This window comes from Caretta caretta, chromosome 5, assembly GCF_965140235.1.
Source record: "Caretta caretta isolate rCarCar2 chromosome 5, rCarCar1.hap1, whole genome shotgun sequence".
Taxonomy (NCBI): domain Eukaryota; kingdom Metazoa; phylum Chordata; order Testudines; family Cheloniidae; genus Caretta; species Caretta caretta.
Window position 1 is genome coordinate 28,309,254 of NC_134210.1, and position 13,955 is coordinate 28,323,208.

Here is a 13,955-nt window from a genome sequence, read left to right on the forward strand (position 1 = left end):
CATCTAAAGAAGTGGGGATAGTAATATTTTGCTACTTCAAAAGGTGGTTGTGAGGATCAAGTATCTAACTTTGCTCAGCACTCCGAAGATGTAAATTGTCAATTATTACAAGCACTCACTGACTCTGTGTCTATGTGCAACTCACTCAAAACTGCTTTGATTTTATATGTTTTTATTTCATTGTTAATCAAGTATTGACTTAACTGAGATAAGCCTTGTCCTTGAAACCTTTGTTCATGCAGAATATACTTACTTGCTGTAGTATTTCCATTTAAATTGATAGGATTTCTTATGTAAAGCTTTGCAAGATTAACATTTAGGGGGAGAAATCAATGCTGATGATTGGAATTTTTAAAGCTACGTTTAAAATATTGAGTGGAGTAAATATTATTCCATTAAAGCTGATCACGTGATCTCCAAAAATGAGTACTTTACCTTTCAGTGGCAGAAGAAATCAATGGATAATTTACAAATTAGAGAATAAATCATACAAATATTTTCATTTTTAGATTGTATTCAAATAAGACTTACTTTAAACTTTTTTCTGAACTCTTTCTCCTCTTTTTCCATCTTTTTAAGCTTTCGTGTGTCTTTCTCATCTGATTTACCCCTTCCGAGGCTCAGAGATTTCATCATTAATGATGATCTAAAACACCAGATTAGAGACAAAACACAATTAGTAACATGTGATAGGATGTGATACACTTTCAGACTCTTCAGTAAACTTGCATTTACACTTCATTTGTCTTTGATCAATTTCTTTTACATCTACTGTGCTAATATGGATAATCATTACACACTATGAGTTGGATTTTTAAAAGCATAGAAAAGTAGGAATATTTTCTTTTCTATGTTTATTAGGTGTATGTGAGTTCTGACTGTTATTTATGTACAGTACTACCCACACAAAATAAGAAAACTATTAAAAAAATACCTCTCACCTACATACTATAGATTAGATAAATGACACCATTTTAGAACCCTATGCAGGATGTGGTTTTCCGGGGAACATGTATGCTTGTTGTGCTACAGGTTTTGTAATCTAGATGAATTGTAGAGCTGCCTGGATAGTTCTAGCCTCTCACAGAGTAGCAGCCTTAAGCCTATGTGACCATACATGGCCTCACTATTCCAGGGAATCTGCACCACACAAATATACACAAGGTCCACCTAGAGTGCCATTGTTATTTCCATGCTTGTGATGCTGTCAGACTGTCTGTGGCAGAGACTGAATTCCTTTGTCACCCTCCATCCCTCCACTTCTGGAAAGTTGAGCTTTGACTCCACCTCCTGTCTTTCTGATCTTTCTAGGGCTGAAAACCACAGAACCTTTCACACAGGGAGGCTGTTGAAATAGCCTGGAAATGGTGGGTCCAGTCTTTCCTTTGTATGTGGATGTTGCTAATGTTCTGTGTCTTTGTCACCTCCAGATTGGGTTACTGACCTGCTTTCTACTGGGGCTGTACTGAAGTCTATGATGAAAAGTCAGCAAGGGAAGTGTATGACAGCCTGTTTAGTTACTGGTCCTCTTAGCAAGTAGTGTAATACATCTTTGATCCCGGTGTATAATACATCAAAATACATAATATTAGTATAATACATCTCTGCCCTGATTGCCAGTTCATCTCCAGGTACAAAACCAGGTGTTAATGTAACACATAAGTCTCTAAGTGGTTTGGGTCCTGGATACATTAGGGATGTAACCTTAGAGGTTTTTAAGGCCTAGCTTGACAAAGCCCTGGCTGGGACGATTTAGTTGGGGTTGGTCCTGCTTTGAGCGGGGAGTTGGACTAGATGAACTCCTGAGGTCTCTTCCAACCCTAATCTTCTATGATTGCCTTCTCTCTTCACATGATACTGGAGCAGCTGAGATCAACCATAGCACACAAGGTATCAGTCCCTAGGTTTAAATAAAGAGACTAAAGGCAGGGCATTTACAGCAGGAAGTCCTTGACTCTGGAATTCATTTCTCCCTTTCGGCCAACAGAGCATGAATTTGTTGAAATTCTGGGCATGTTGCAAAGCCTATTTACTCTACCAGCCTAATTCCATTGTTGTTTTAACTGCAAATGCAGGATTTGAACTTTTAATTTACAGTGCCAACTCCCAGGCAACGAGAACTACAGTACCTGGCAACAGCAAACAAGATATACAAGCTGAGTAATGTAACAATTTGCCATTAGCAAATACTTTGAAAATGTGTCACACCATATATAATCTTTTCCCACAAGTATAACTTTTATTTTCACTTACCCAATTTCTATTGGTGGAGGAGGGAATTCAGATGATTCTACATCATCATAAACATCATTGTCTCCTGCATCTGAAACAGCAGTGTTCAAAACAAAGATTAGTATGCAGTCTTTGGGAAGTGGATACAGTCCCAAGCTGTAACAAAATGTATGTTCAAGAGGACAATACATTGCAGCATGAAGTGTATCCATATATTTTATAGTTAACAGGCAGCTTTTCATTGTGTCTCACCATGCAGGACAAATTTACACTAAAATCAGCCAGTCTTTTCAGAATAAAACAATTAATAATAAACAATGAGTATTCACTAACACTTTAATCTTTTTAAGATTAAACAAGTTTTAGCACACGTTGTTTAATGCAGTGGCCTTTAATCTTCAATTTAATTAGGTCATTTCCCACTGTGCTACCTCAAAGTACGTATTTTTGGCTTGATTTTCATTGACACTAAGGCCATTTTACACCACACTGGTAACATAAAGATGCCTTATACTGGGTATGAATCAATTTTATGTTATCTTTATGACTACTTTATATTTTACACTGCTGGAGCAGTGGGAAGAGGCCATAGCGTAAGTGAGAATCAGGCCCCAAAATTATACTTTGAAGCTGGACCTCTATGTTTGCAGAAAGGCATTAGTTGTTGATCAACACATCAAGTCAGTCAGTGTCTAAAAAAAGTGATTACAGGAAATGTAGGCTTAAGTTCTGGTTTTAGGCAGCAGCAGCAAGAATCTTAAGAATTTGCTTAATATTCTATAGCTGGGTTGATATTTACCAGTGTTTGTGGCCTTAACAAGAGAGTGCATTATTTAAAAACAAAACAAAACTGTTCATCACTTCTGTGTAATTGCACATTTTTAAAACCATGCATTCAATATTTCTTTCTAACTACAACTGTTTATGCTGTATGATGAATGAAATAAGACATGCGGAAGAGAAAAATTGTTCTCTTTAACCTCTGAAGATAGGACAAGAAGCAATGGGCTTAAATTGCAGCAAGGGCAGTTTAGGTTGGACATTACAAAAAACACTTGAATAAATTGCCTAGGGAGGTTGCAGAATCTCCATCATTGGAGAATTTTAAGTGCAGGTTAGTCAAACACCTGTCAAGGATGGGCTAGATAATACTTAGTCCTGCCTTGAGTGCAGGGGACTGGACTAGATGACCTCTTGAGGTCCCTTCCAGTCCTACACTTCAATGATTCTATGACTCATAAGCAAAAAAGCATGACAATTTATTAAAGGTACACTGCCTTTTACAGACCCAACATTACATTTGTAGGTCAGCTAAGGTATTTCAAAATTTAATCAATGGGAAATCCTGATTCTTATTTTTGATATTTTTTTTCTGTGAATAACACAATTCAGAACAATATATGCAGCAGTGTTGGTGTGAACTACATTATGCTGCAAGAATTAATATAAAAATAAAACAGTAACAAATTACATTGGGTTATTGCTTACCTTTCCCAAACATCTTTACTGGAGGATTCATGCTGAAAAAAATGCAATCTTCATTAAATAATTATAATCAAATAAACAGACTTTCTCCTTATTTAAACCCGTGATAGCCAATTCACAACACTGGTGCTGCACATTACCTATTGTTAAATTTGTGCCACTCCGCCAACACTAGAAACAGGCATGTGGTTTTTACCAGTGTACCAGGTAAACGTGTTCAGAACTGGGGTACTCTATTTCTACTTTATTTCTCCATCACTGGTAACACTGGAGGAGATGTGCGAGTCATATGACAACTGTGGGAGATAACCCAGAAACTGTAATTGTTGACAAAGCCAATGGGAGCAGGATTAGACCAAATAAAGGGGTTCTGCTGTGATTTTTTTTAATGTTTCTCCATATTTCATAGTCTTCTTTTAGACAGAGAGCATGTGATTTGTGGCTTCATTGAGTCTTTGGAATCAGAAATTATGGAGAACTGCTTGTAAGAATTGGAGAGGTTTTTTGAATAGGAGGAGAATCTGGTAAGAGGAGGAGACCATCTTTGCAATTCTTCTGTTTTGCATATTATCCATATTTTGGGCTCCTGGGCCAGATTCATCAGTATACAGCAGCTGGTTAGTGCCATGCTGGCGATGCAAATAAAAGTAACTTCTGCTGAGTTTATAACAAAGTCGTGTCACCAGAAAGGCACAAAGTAGCTGGGATGTTCTGATGAATAAAGCCCTGTTTTTCACAGCAAAAATAATATTTTAATTTAGTGATTGAGTTCTTTGGGCAAATAAAAACATTTTATTAACACAGAATGCTTATATTATACAATTGAAAATATGTCCTCTGGACAGTTCTAAGACCATATTATAGGATGATTTCATGTTATAAGCTTGCAGAAATCAATTAGTAAGCATTTTGACCCAGTTCAGCAGTCCATCCCTATTCATCAAAGGACTTAAGCACATGCTTCACTTTAAGCACATGCTGAAGTCCCATTGAAATCAATGTTTTACTGAATAGAGAAGAACTTAAGAATGTGTGTACATGCTGTGCTGGATTGGGACATCTATTCTCTTTGAATCTGAAGTCAAATGTATGTGCTTCATACATTCTGTCATTAATAAAGATAGCATAGCATGGGAAAGGACATGCTGCAGTAGGTAACGGAGAGCAATATTATTTCAAAGTCTGTTTATCTGTGGGCAGTTTGATTCGTGACTGATTAAGTTGCTGTGAGAACATGTTAGTAGCACATGATCAACACTATGTTAGCATTAGTTGTTGTGCACTGTATTTTCATGGCAGACTCTTACAAGGAACCTCCATTATCTTCTGCCTCATTGACTTTGGTTGTTTTCTCTCGTACACTTTTCTTTTTGTCATCTTTTCCCTTTAACATCTTCAAAAGTCCCCAGGACCGGAAGTCATTCTTATCTTCATCCTGTGATATAGACCTTTGGAGTATGCATGCAATTATCACAATGCAGAATGGGACATTCTCTCTTAAATTGGCCATTTTCAGCTCCTGGTTAATGCACGTAATTCTCCTTAGTGAGAACTAGGGGCATACCATGAAGTGAGAATAGACACCTATTAACTTATTTTCTAAAATGTTCGTACCTAATAAATATAGAATTAAAAATGCTATTAGAACAACAGCCGTGCATAAACCAGTGGCTAACTAAGGCCCAGATCCTGGAAATACATAACCACATGCCTAACTTTTGCATAGTCTTATGCAGCTCAGTAAGACTAGACATTTGAGTATAGTTAGGTATGTGCTGTAGGATCAGAGTCTAAGGCCCCAAGCCTGTAATTGGCTCAGTGCAGTTGCAAAGGTCTGCTTGAGAGGTGTTGGTTGCAGACTGAGGCCTATATAGCACAAGCACACAAGATCGGACATACTGCAGTGTACTTACAGCAAAGTAGAAAGTGTTAAGAACAACTTTGCATTGCACTGGAAACCTTCCCAACAGTGCAATGTAATGTATAGGAGACAGAAAGTGGAAGGAGTCAGAAAGTATCCCCTGTTTTAGGCATTTATAATAAGTAACATCCTGGACTGGAAGAAAATGATCCATCTCTTTTAGGTCATTCACATTTAATGTTTGTATGTTGTCATTTAGCAAGCTAGCATCTGTACCTTTCTTCTCTTTCCTCTAAGGATCATTGTGTTCAGTTGGGTTTTGGATGCAGCTTCTTTTGCTGCCTTTATTAATCCATTCCACATATTAATTATCCTATTGTTTAAAAAAAATTTCTCCAGAAGTACCATAGAGCTCAGTTCTTATCTTCAGTTCATACCTTCTTGTTTTTGATTCTGTTCGCTGCTGGAATAGTTTGGTGTCATTCAAGTTCTGTGTGTCTTTCTGAAGTCAATGGAACCATTCATGTTTACACCAACTGAAGAGCTAGCCAAATACTTGTTAATGATTATCCCAAATTTAAAATAAAAAGCTATGGGACTGAGTTCAAATGGGTAACAATCATAAATGATATAAACACTTACCTAGCATTAACATCTTCGTCATCAATTCCATCATAAATTTCTTCATCCGGAAGAGGAGGTGGGAACATCACTTTAATAGATTGAAAAGTGAAATAACCCATGAATACTCCGATTCTGTTACAGTGGGACATTAACCACTAGTTTGCTATAGGCTGCTACTTCTCTGAGGCACTTGTAATGTTAAATGTACTGGACTAGGTCCTCAGCTGGTGTAAATTAGCAGAGCTCCTTTTGTCAATGAAGCTCTTCTGAGTTATACCAGCTTGAGACTGGCCGGTAGTAAGTAAATAAAATAATGGCAATAATAATAAGTTGAACATTGAAAACGAATAAGTAATTGATGAAAACTGGAGAGCTATTATGCATTTGACCAACTCAGTAACAGGGTTTGTAACTTTTTAATTTTATTTTTGTGTGTGACTTTAGTACAGGTGAAAGGTGCCAGATGAACATAAAGGTGCCAGACTGACATTCTTAAAGATTGACATCCTCTATTCATGTACAGAAGATGTGAATCAGAGGCAGCAGCAATGCAAGCTTCTCCATATTGGTGTCGTTCCCCCCCCTCCCCATGCCTCAATCCTGGTCTATGAACACCATCTGATGGAGTGAAAGGATAGTTCAGTCTCCCTGTCCAGTCAGGTTTCAGAGTGACAGCCCGCAACTAAAACCTCTCCAACGCATCATCAAGGATCTACAACCTATCCTGAAGGACGACCCATCACTCTCACAGATCTTGGGAGACAGGCCAGTCCTCGCTTACAGACAGCCCCCCAAGCTGAAGCAAATACTCACCAGCAACCACACACCACACAACAAAAACACTAACCCAGGAACCTATCCTTGCAACAAAGCCCGATGCCAACTCTGCCCACATATTTATTCAAGTCACACCATCGTAGGACCTAATCACATTAGCCACGTCATCAGGGGCTCATTCACCTGCACATTTACCAATGTGATATATGCCATCATATGCCAGCAATGCCCCTCTGCCATGTACATTGGCCAAACCGGACAGTCTCTACGTAAAAGAATAAATGGATACAAATCTGACATCAGGAATCATAACATTCAAAAACCGGTAGGAGAACACTTCAACCTCTCTGGCCACTCAGTAAAAGATTTAAGGGTGGCAATTTTGCAACAGAAAAGCTTCAAAAACAGACTCCAACGAGAAACTGCTGAGCTTGAATTAATGTGCAAACTAGATACCATTAACTTGGGTTTCAATAGAGACTGGGAGTGGCTGGGTCATTACACATATTGAATCTATTTCCCCATGTTAAGTATCGTCACACCTTCTTGTCAATTGGGCCATCTTGATTATCACTACAAAAGATTTTTTCTCCTGCTGATAATAGCTCATCTTAACTAATTAGCCTCTCACAGTTTGTATGGCAACTTCCAACTTATCTGTATGTATATATATTTCTTCTTACTGTATGTTCCATTCTATGCATCCGATGAAGTGGGCTGTAGCCCACGAAAACTTATGCTCTAATAAATTTGTTAATCTCTAAGGTGCCACAAGTACTCCTGTCCTTTTAATCAGTCTCTGACCTCTCTGCTCAGACTGTCAACTGAGAACAATACTTAGTTGGGTGGGATCTTCCTTCTGTGTTGCTGGAAGGGGGGAGAAGGGGGAAAGAGACCAAGAAAGGTGTTGTATCTGATTCATCCAAGTTTCCACAGGTGAAAGACAACTGCATTAAACCATTGTGCCTCATAGTTTACCACTTGCTAAATAATATTTGCATACTTGTGGGTAATTACCTCATTATCTGGAAATCACAAAGGTCTGCATCTGTGGGTAAGCACTAAATAAAACACAAACCAAAAAATATATGTAATAAAAATAAAACTCACCTCCAGTTCCACTTTGACCACTTTGGCTGAAAGAACAAAAGAACTTTTCATTCATTGTAAAAAGAAAACAACAAACACCCACACATTTTCTTGACATCTGCTCTAAATGTAGTATACTTTAAAACACATGGATCCATCCAAATACTACATCCGAATCTAGATGGGCACTCAGGAAAGTAAATGTCCATTTTGCGTGCCGAAATACTGACCTTCTAAATGCCCAAATGTACCAATTCTTTCTCTCTCTCTGTCTTTCTTCACCACACTCATCACTATGATAGATGAGTGTCCATTAGGCACCCAAAATCAGAAATTGGTTTCTCTCTCACTGATGCACAAGAGAGCTCCTCATCCCATTCATGAATGAATAGGCTCTTATATGAAGAGAGATAACCCTAATGATTTGAATATGTCAGATATTTTCTGGTAACCTAGTATTTTACTCCAACAATTCCTGCCTCTACCCACTTCCTCTGGAATAGTTCCTCCCAAGGAAAGAAGCACCCAAAACTATTATAAAGTAGCATTCTAGAAGAAATATGGTACAATTATCTATAGCTCTGTGTTTAATATAAAAACAAATAAGGGGACTCGATCTCGTAATAAAAGTTAGGACCCAAATTCTGTGTGTATATAAACTGGTACAGATTCACTGAAGACAATAGAGTTATGCCAATTTACGTGAGCAGAAAATTTGCTCCTTGTTCTTTAAAACATAGTTAGCAATTTCCAACAAAGCCTCGTTTTCATTTGATTTCAGAAAGAAGTGCTACTATTTATTTATATTTGTAGGTATTTCTAAGGCACTCATCACTGTATTTAATTTTAGATGTACTTTATGTTCCTGTTGACATCAGTGAGAGTATTAATGGACTAATGTACTGCTTATTGTAAGTAAGGGTGGCATAACCTGACCCCAAAACTTTAATTCAATGTATATATAGATAAGATTCCATCCCCGATCATGCCATTTTCATAAGACATAAAGGTAAATAAATGAAATTATGCAATACATCTTAACTAGATCTGATCAAATGATGCCTTAATTTTCTAAATTTCATGTTCCTAGAGTATTCCAAGTGCTATATAAATTGGCATGAGCTCATTTTTCTAACTGTGATTCAATGCAACCAATAGCAGGGTTATAGCAACTTAAGCATTCCTACTTTCAAATCAAAACCATACATAACATTTTTTCTTTAAAATGCCTCATGCCATCAAATTTCAGTATATCATGAACTTCAGCAGTCTTAGGATTTTATTAAAAATTGGAGTAATTACCAATGACACATTACCAGTTACAATAAGTTTTGATCAATGAATTTTTTATTATGGGGATCTTATGTTGGTCTCAAAACATATTGGTGCATGTGTCAGATATTTTGATATATGCAGGATAATTCAAGCTCATGAACTGAATACAAGGCTATAAATCACTAGAGAAGATAAAAATGCCAGAATATAGCTTGAAGGGTGTAATGAATTACAGGGCCTAAAAGCAAGTTCCAGCCCTGTATTCACTGTACAGCCTTTTACTGTTATAAGTAATACACAAAAGTATAAGGAATCATCCTTAAACCCACATATATAGTCAACTGTTTTCTAAATTATCCAGTTTAATAAATAAATATGAATCCATCCTGATTGGCTGTTGAAAACACAGCACATCTAAATTCCTTGAATTGAGATGGATGATTGTAATATCCATCATGAAAAGGAGAGGTCTAAAAATGCTTCTGCAGTGAGGTAATTAACGCTGGAATTGACTCTGACCTGGACTAGTGAGTGTAGCTTGATTCTCCGGTATGGCTAAACTGTGATTGGCATAATCCAATGCGCAGCAGAGGAAGGTAGCTTTAAGCAACCTCTCTGCTCCCAGCTCCAGGGAAGCACCAATTGCTCATTTGGGCCCCTCTTAAAATAGGGAGAAAATACTATCCTGTTATTTTATGTCCAGCCGCTCAGAGCAGCCAGGGGATGTTTTGGCAGCTGAGGAAAAGCTGCATGCAGCCGCAACCCAGCCACCTCCCCTTTATTCCAGCAACACGTGTGTGTCAAGAGATGGGGAGTATCCTAGATACTAATAGGAGGGCTGCATGCCACTGGAGAATTCTCCTCCAGAAGGGAAATCCTCCACAGCCTAGATATGGCATTTGTTGAGGCTGCGAGGTTAACTATGTTAGCCACTGATCCCTCCCAAGGTCTATCCCAGTCATGCCTCCAAACATCCCTCCGCATTTGTGTGAAGAGACACAGAAGGCCCAAGGCTTATGGGCTGAGGGAATGCATGGGGGTGAGGAGTACACCTGTGCAGCTGCAATGCTTCCTTCGCTTTTAGGGCCTTTTGTACCTGTGGACTAGAAAGGGCATCATGCAACTTTAAGAGAGAAGGAGAGAACGGTGTTGTTTGTTCTGTGATCTGTTTTGTGCTTCATCGATGGGAGTCCTGCAGTTCATCTCATTTCCTTCTATGGAGTTCTGCTAGTATTTTCTACACTTCCACTGTTATTTTCCTCTATTATGCATAAATGCTTCTAGATGCTAGATTCCTTCTTTCATTCTTACTTCTCTCACTACTTCATTCTTTTTAGGCCAGTTACATTTTTCTTATATGATTAGCTGTTTTTCATTTGCTACAAGAGTCTGTTTTATATTTGTAAAAAGTTGAGCAGTGTCATAAATTGTGGTAAATAGAGAACAGCCACTCTGCTCACAGCCTAGCATGCATCTCATTGGGCCAAATCCTGAAGTCCTTGTGAAGTCAGTGGAGGTTTTACCTAAACAAAGGCAGTGTAACTACTGAAAAAGGATTTATGGATTTCATCCAGAGTTTGCAGTTCAAAGTCATTTTCTTCTCACAGAGAATGTAATTAGCTAAACGAGGTAGAATTTTGTCTTCTTTCATACATCTCAACTCTTTATGGGAGATCTGACAGTAAGTTTTATGTCACCCAGTATTGTTTTGATTGTATTGACAGTTTAATGTTCTGAACCTAGAGCTGAAATGAATCATGAAATGATTTGGATGCCTGATTAAACAAGCAAGATGGCTTCTGAAGCTGAAAATATTGACTAAGACAGGCATATTGAACAGATTGGCTTAGATACTGTAACTTAAAGTTACAGACTGCCTGGAAAGAAGTCCCACAATGCCTCCAACTCATACAGTGGGTATCATTAAACAAGCAGCATTTAATGTGCCATGGTTGTGAACTTCACCATGGAATTTGTAGTATTTCCCATTCTAAGTACAGGAAATATTATGGTAAAACTCAAATGCCTCAGACCAGCATATGCTGTTTTTTAAACCATACTCACTGTAATTTCAGGTATTTTAAAATCTGATGTTTTGTGTCAGCAAGAATATATAAATTAAAAATGCTTTGTTTCTGTGTTGTAGTTTTCCTCATTTGGGTTGGTTGGGTTAATCTATCAAATTGGATTAAATCAACTTTCTTGAGTAGGTTCACACATACCTGCTGATACTATCCTGCTCTCCAACATCATCATACACTTCTTGGTCATTGTCTACACGTCTCAGGGAAGCACTCATGGAAGGTCTTTGTTTTCTTTTTAAAGAATCATAGTCAATCTCCACCACGATTGTTTTAATGTATCCATCTAAAACAATGAAAGCTTATGATCAAGCAGCAACAATTTTCATTTCACAACAGCTAAGGAAGAACTTTAATAGAAGGCTGAGAACTCAAATGATTACCGCTGTATTGTGTGGCTGAATAACTCTATAGAAATGTCTGAATCTAAGCATATTGGGCCTTTATCTCCTCCACTTACACTGCAAATCAGGTGTAACATCGTGGAATTCAATGGATTTAGACACACTTGGGTCATAGGAGAATCAGGCCCCTTATCGACATAATCACTCCAGTGATATCCACTAGAGACCCTGGGTCGGATGCTCAGCTGTAGCAGAGGAGCGTGCAGTGCAGCTGGTGGGGAGTGTGGCAAGTGGCAAAGTTGCTTTAAGACACCTTTTCTCAGTTAATCCTGGGGTTACTGTGCAAATGGCCAGTCCTCCAGCGTAACTTAGAGCAGTCTATGGTCCAAACAGGCTAGTAGATAGAGCACTGAGATGCAGGGACATTATAGCCACACTCCTTATGCTGTGAGCTCATAGAGAAGTACATAGGAGTTACTATGCCGGCCCTTTGCCACTGCAGATTCAGCCTACATGGGGGTGATCCTCTTGCTACCTGGGTATCCTGGCTAGAGGAGCAGTACAAAGCAGCTTAGCTCATCTGAGGATTGGAACCTCCACCTTTATCACTTGCACTTGACTTCACTATGTAGATGTCCCTGGCAAAAAATCTATTATAATAAGATGGATTTAAACACTGTATCTGCTAGGCGATAAAATGATGGGCTTGCTGACTACACAGGCTGTATTTGACAATAAGCATAAATATGTTCTTTCAAAAATGAGAAAAGCACATAGGAATGAGCACAGAAAACCTTCCTCCTCTCCTGCTGCAGTAGTCCAATTTCTGATGCATTTCCCTCTAACCTACATGTGAATTCCACATGAAAATTAAATAACTGGAAAAAAGAAAACATATGATGGAAACTTGGAAAGTAAATTACAAACAAAGCCATTGTTCCTTATTTCAAGTGAATTATAAATACTGTTTTTTATACCATCTGATACTCTCATTCCCTTTTCAAGCCCTCCCCTCCCTTATCTGTTTGTATGCTTTTAAGTAGGCAGATAAGATTCCGGTTGAAACATTGATGAACTACACTGAGTTGTACCTTTAACCTTCACCAATGGGAAGGCTGGTACAACTTCTGCTTTTGCTGAAATAAAAATCAGTTTATGACAAGCCAAAATAAGTGAAACTAATTGGCTTGCAACAACTGCACAAGAACCATAACTCCCCTACAGAGATTTTTTTCTGTGTGTATAAAACCTCCCGAACAGAACGTATTTTTAAAAATGAAAGGTTCTTTTAAAGTATAAATTAGCATGCCTTTTCTCATAAAGCACTTATGCCCTGATCCAGGAAAGCATTTAAACATGCAAGTAGTCCCATAAAAGTCAATGGAACTACTAATGTTCTTGAAGTTAAGCCTGTGCTTAAATGCTTTGCTGGATCAAGACCCTAATGCCCGGGTCTCTGTAAATTAGAGACCAGATCCTCAGTTGGTGTAAATGAGCATAGTTCCACTTATTTCACTGATTTACACCAGCTGATGGTCTGGCCCTAGCTGCATATGTGTGGGAGGGGCTGGGGCTAAGGGTAGGGGAAAAAGAAAAGACACATTTTTGATTTCAAAAACAACTTTTGATGTTAGGAATCAATATTCAGATAAAAAGTTGGAATGTTCCCATTTTTTCTTGAGACTGGTAGGAAGTTCTAAAGGCTACTTCTCTTCTTACTTACACTCCTCTCACTTACACCAGTCCTACATCTGTGTAACTCCAGTGACTGTAAATGAGGGGAATATTGGGCCCTTTAGTCTTCTGAATGCAACATTTTATCTAATCTAATCTCTCTCTCTTTTTTAACAGCTCTGAAAATACTTCCACAGAGGCAGGCTCGGTGCTGACGCTAAGGCAGACACACTGAGCCACATGCTCAGTGGATGTGAACTGGTGTAGCTCCAGTGAGAATCTGGCCCATTGTCCTTAACTAATCCCAGAATCTCTAAATTTGACACTCTGTTGTACATAAGGACAGGTTTCAGAGTAGCAGCCGTGTTAGTCTGTATTCGCAAAAAGAAAAGGAGGACTTGTGGCACCTTAGAGACTAACCAATTTATCTGAGCATAAGCTTTCGTGAGCTACAGCTCACTTCATCGTATGCATAAAGTGGAAAGTACAGTGAGGAGATTTTATATATACACA

At 38.3% G+C, this 13,955-nt stretch overlaps 1 protein-coding gene across 2 annotated transcripts in view; it reads right to left on the bottom strand.

The window, feature by feature from the left end:
- FYB1 (FYN binding protein 1) overlaps window positions 1-13,955 on the bottom strand; it is a 122,125-nt gene that overhangs the window by 18,291 nt on the left and 89,879 nt on the right. Inside the window, exons 9-15 of one of the 2 annotated variants that reach the window (XM_048851132.2) lie at window positions 11,566-11,710; window positions 8,090-8,115; window positions 6,221-6,290; window positions 5,025-5,165; window positions 3,721-3,752; window positions 2,254-2,323; window positions 532-646 (exon numbers count right to left, since the gene is read on the bottom strand). In XM_048851132.2, the coding sequence (XP_048707089.2) occupies window positions 532-646; window positions 2,254-2,323; window positions 3,721-3,752; window positions 5,025-5,165; window positions 6,221-6,290; window positions 8,090-8,115; window positions 11,566-11,710 (599 nt within the window). The remainder of the gene's footprint in view (window positions 1-531; window positions 647-2,253; window positions 2,324-3,720; window positions 3,753-5,024; window positions 5,166-6,220; window positions 6,291-8,089; window positions 8,116-11,565; window positions 11,711-13,955) is intronic. The other variant, XM_048851133.2, reaches the window with a different exon arrangement.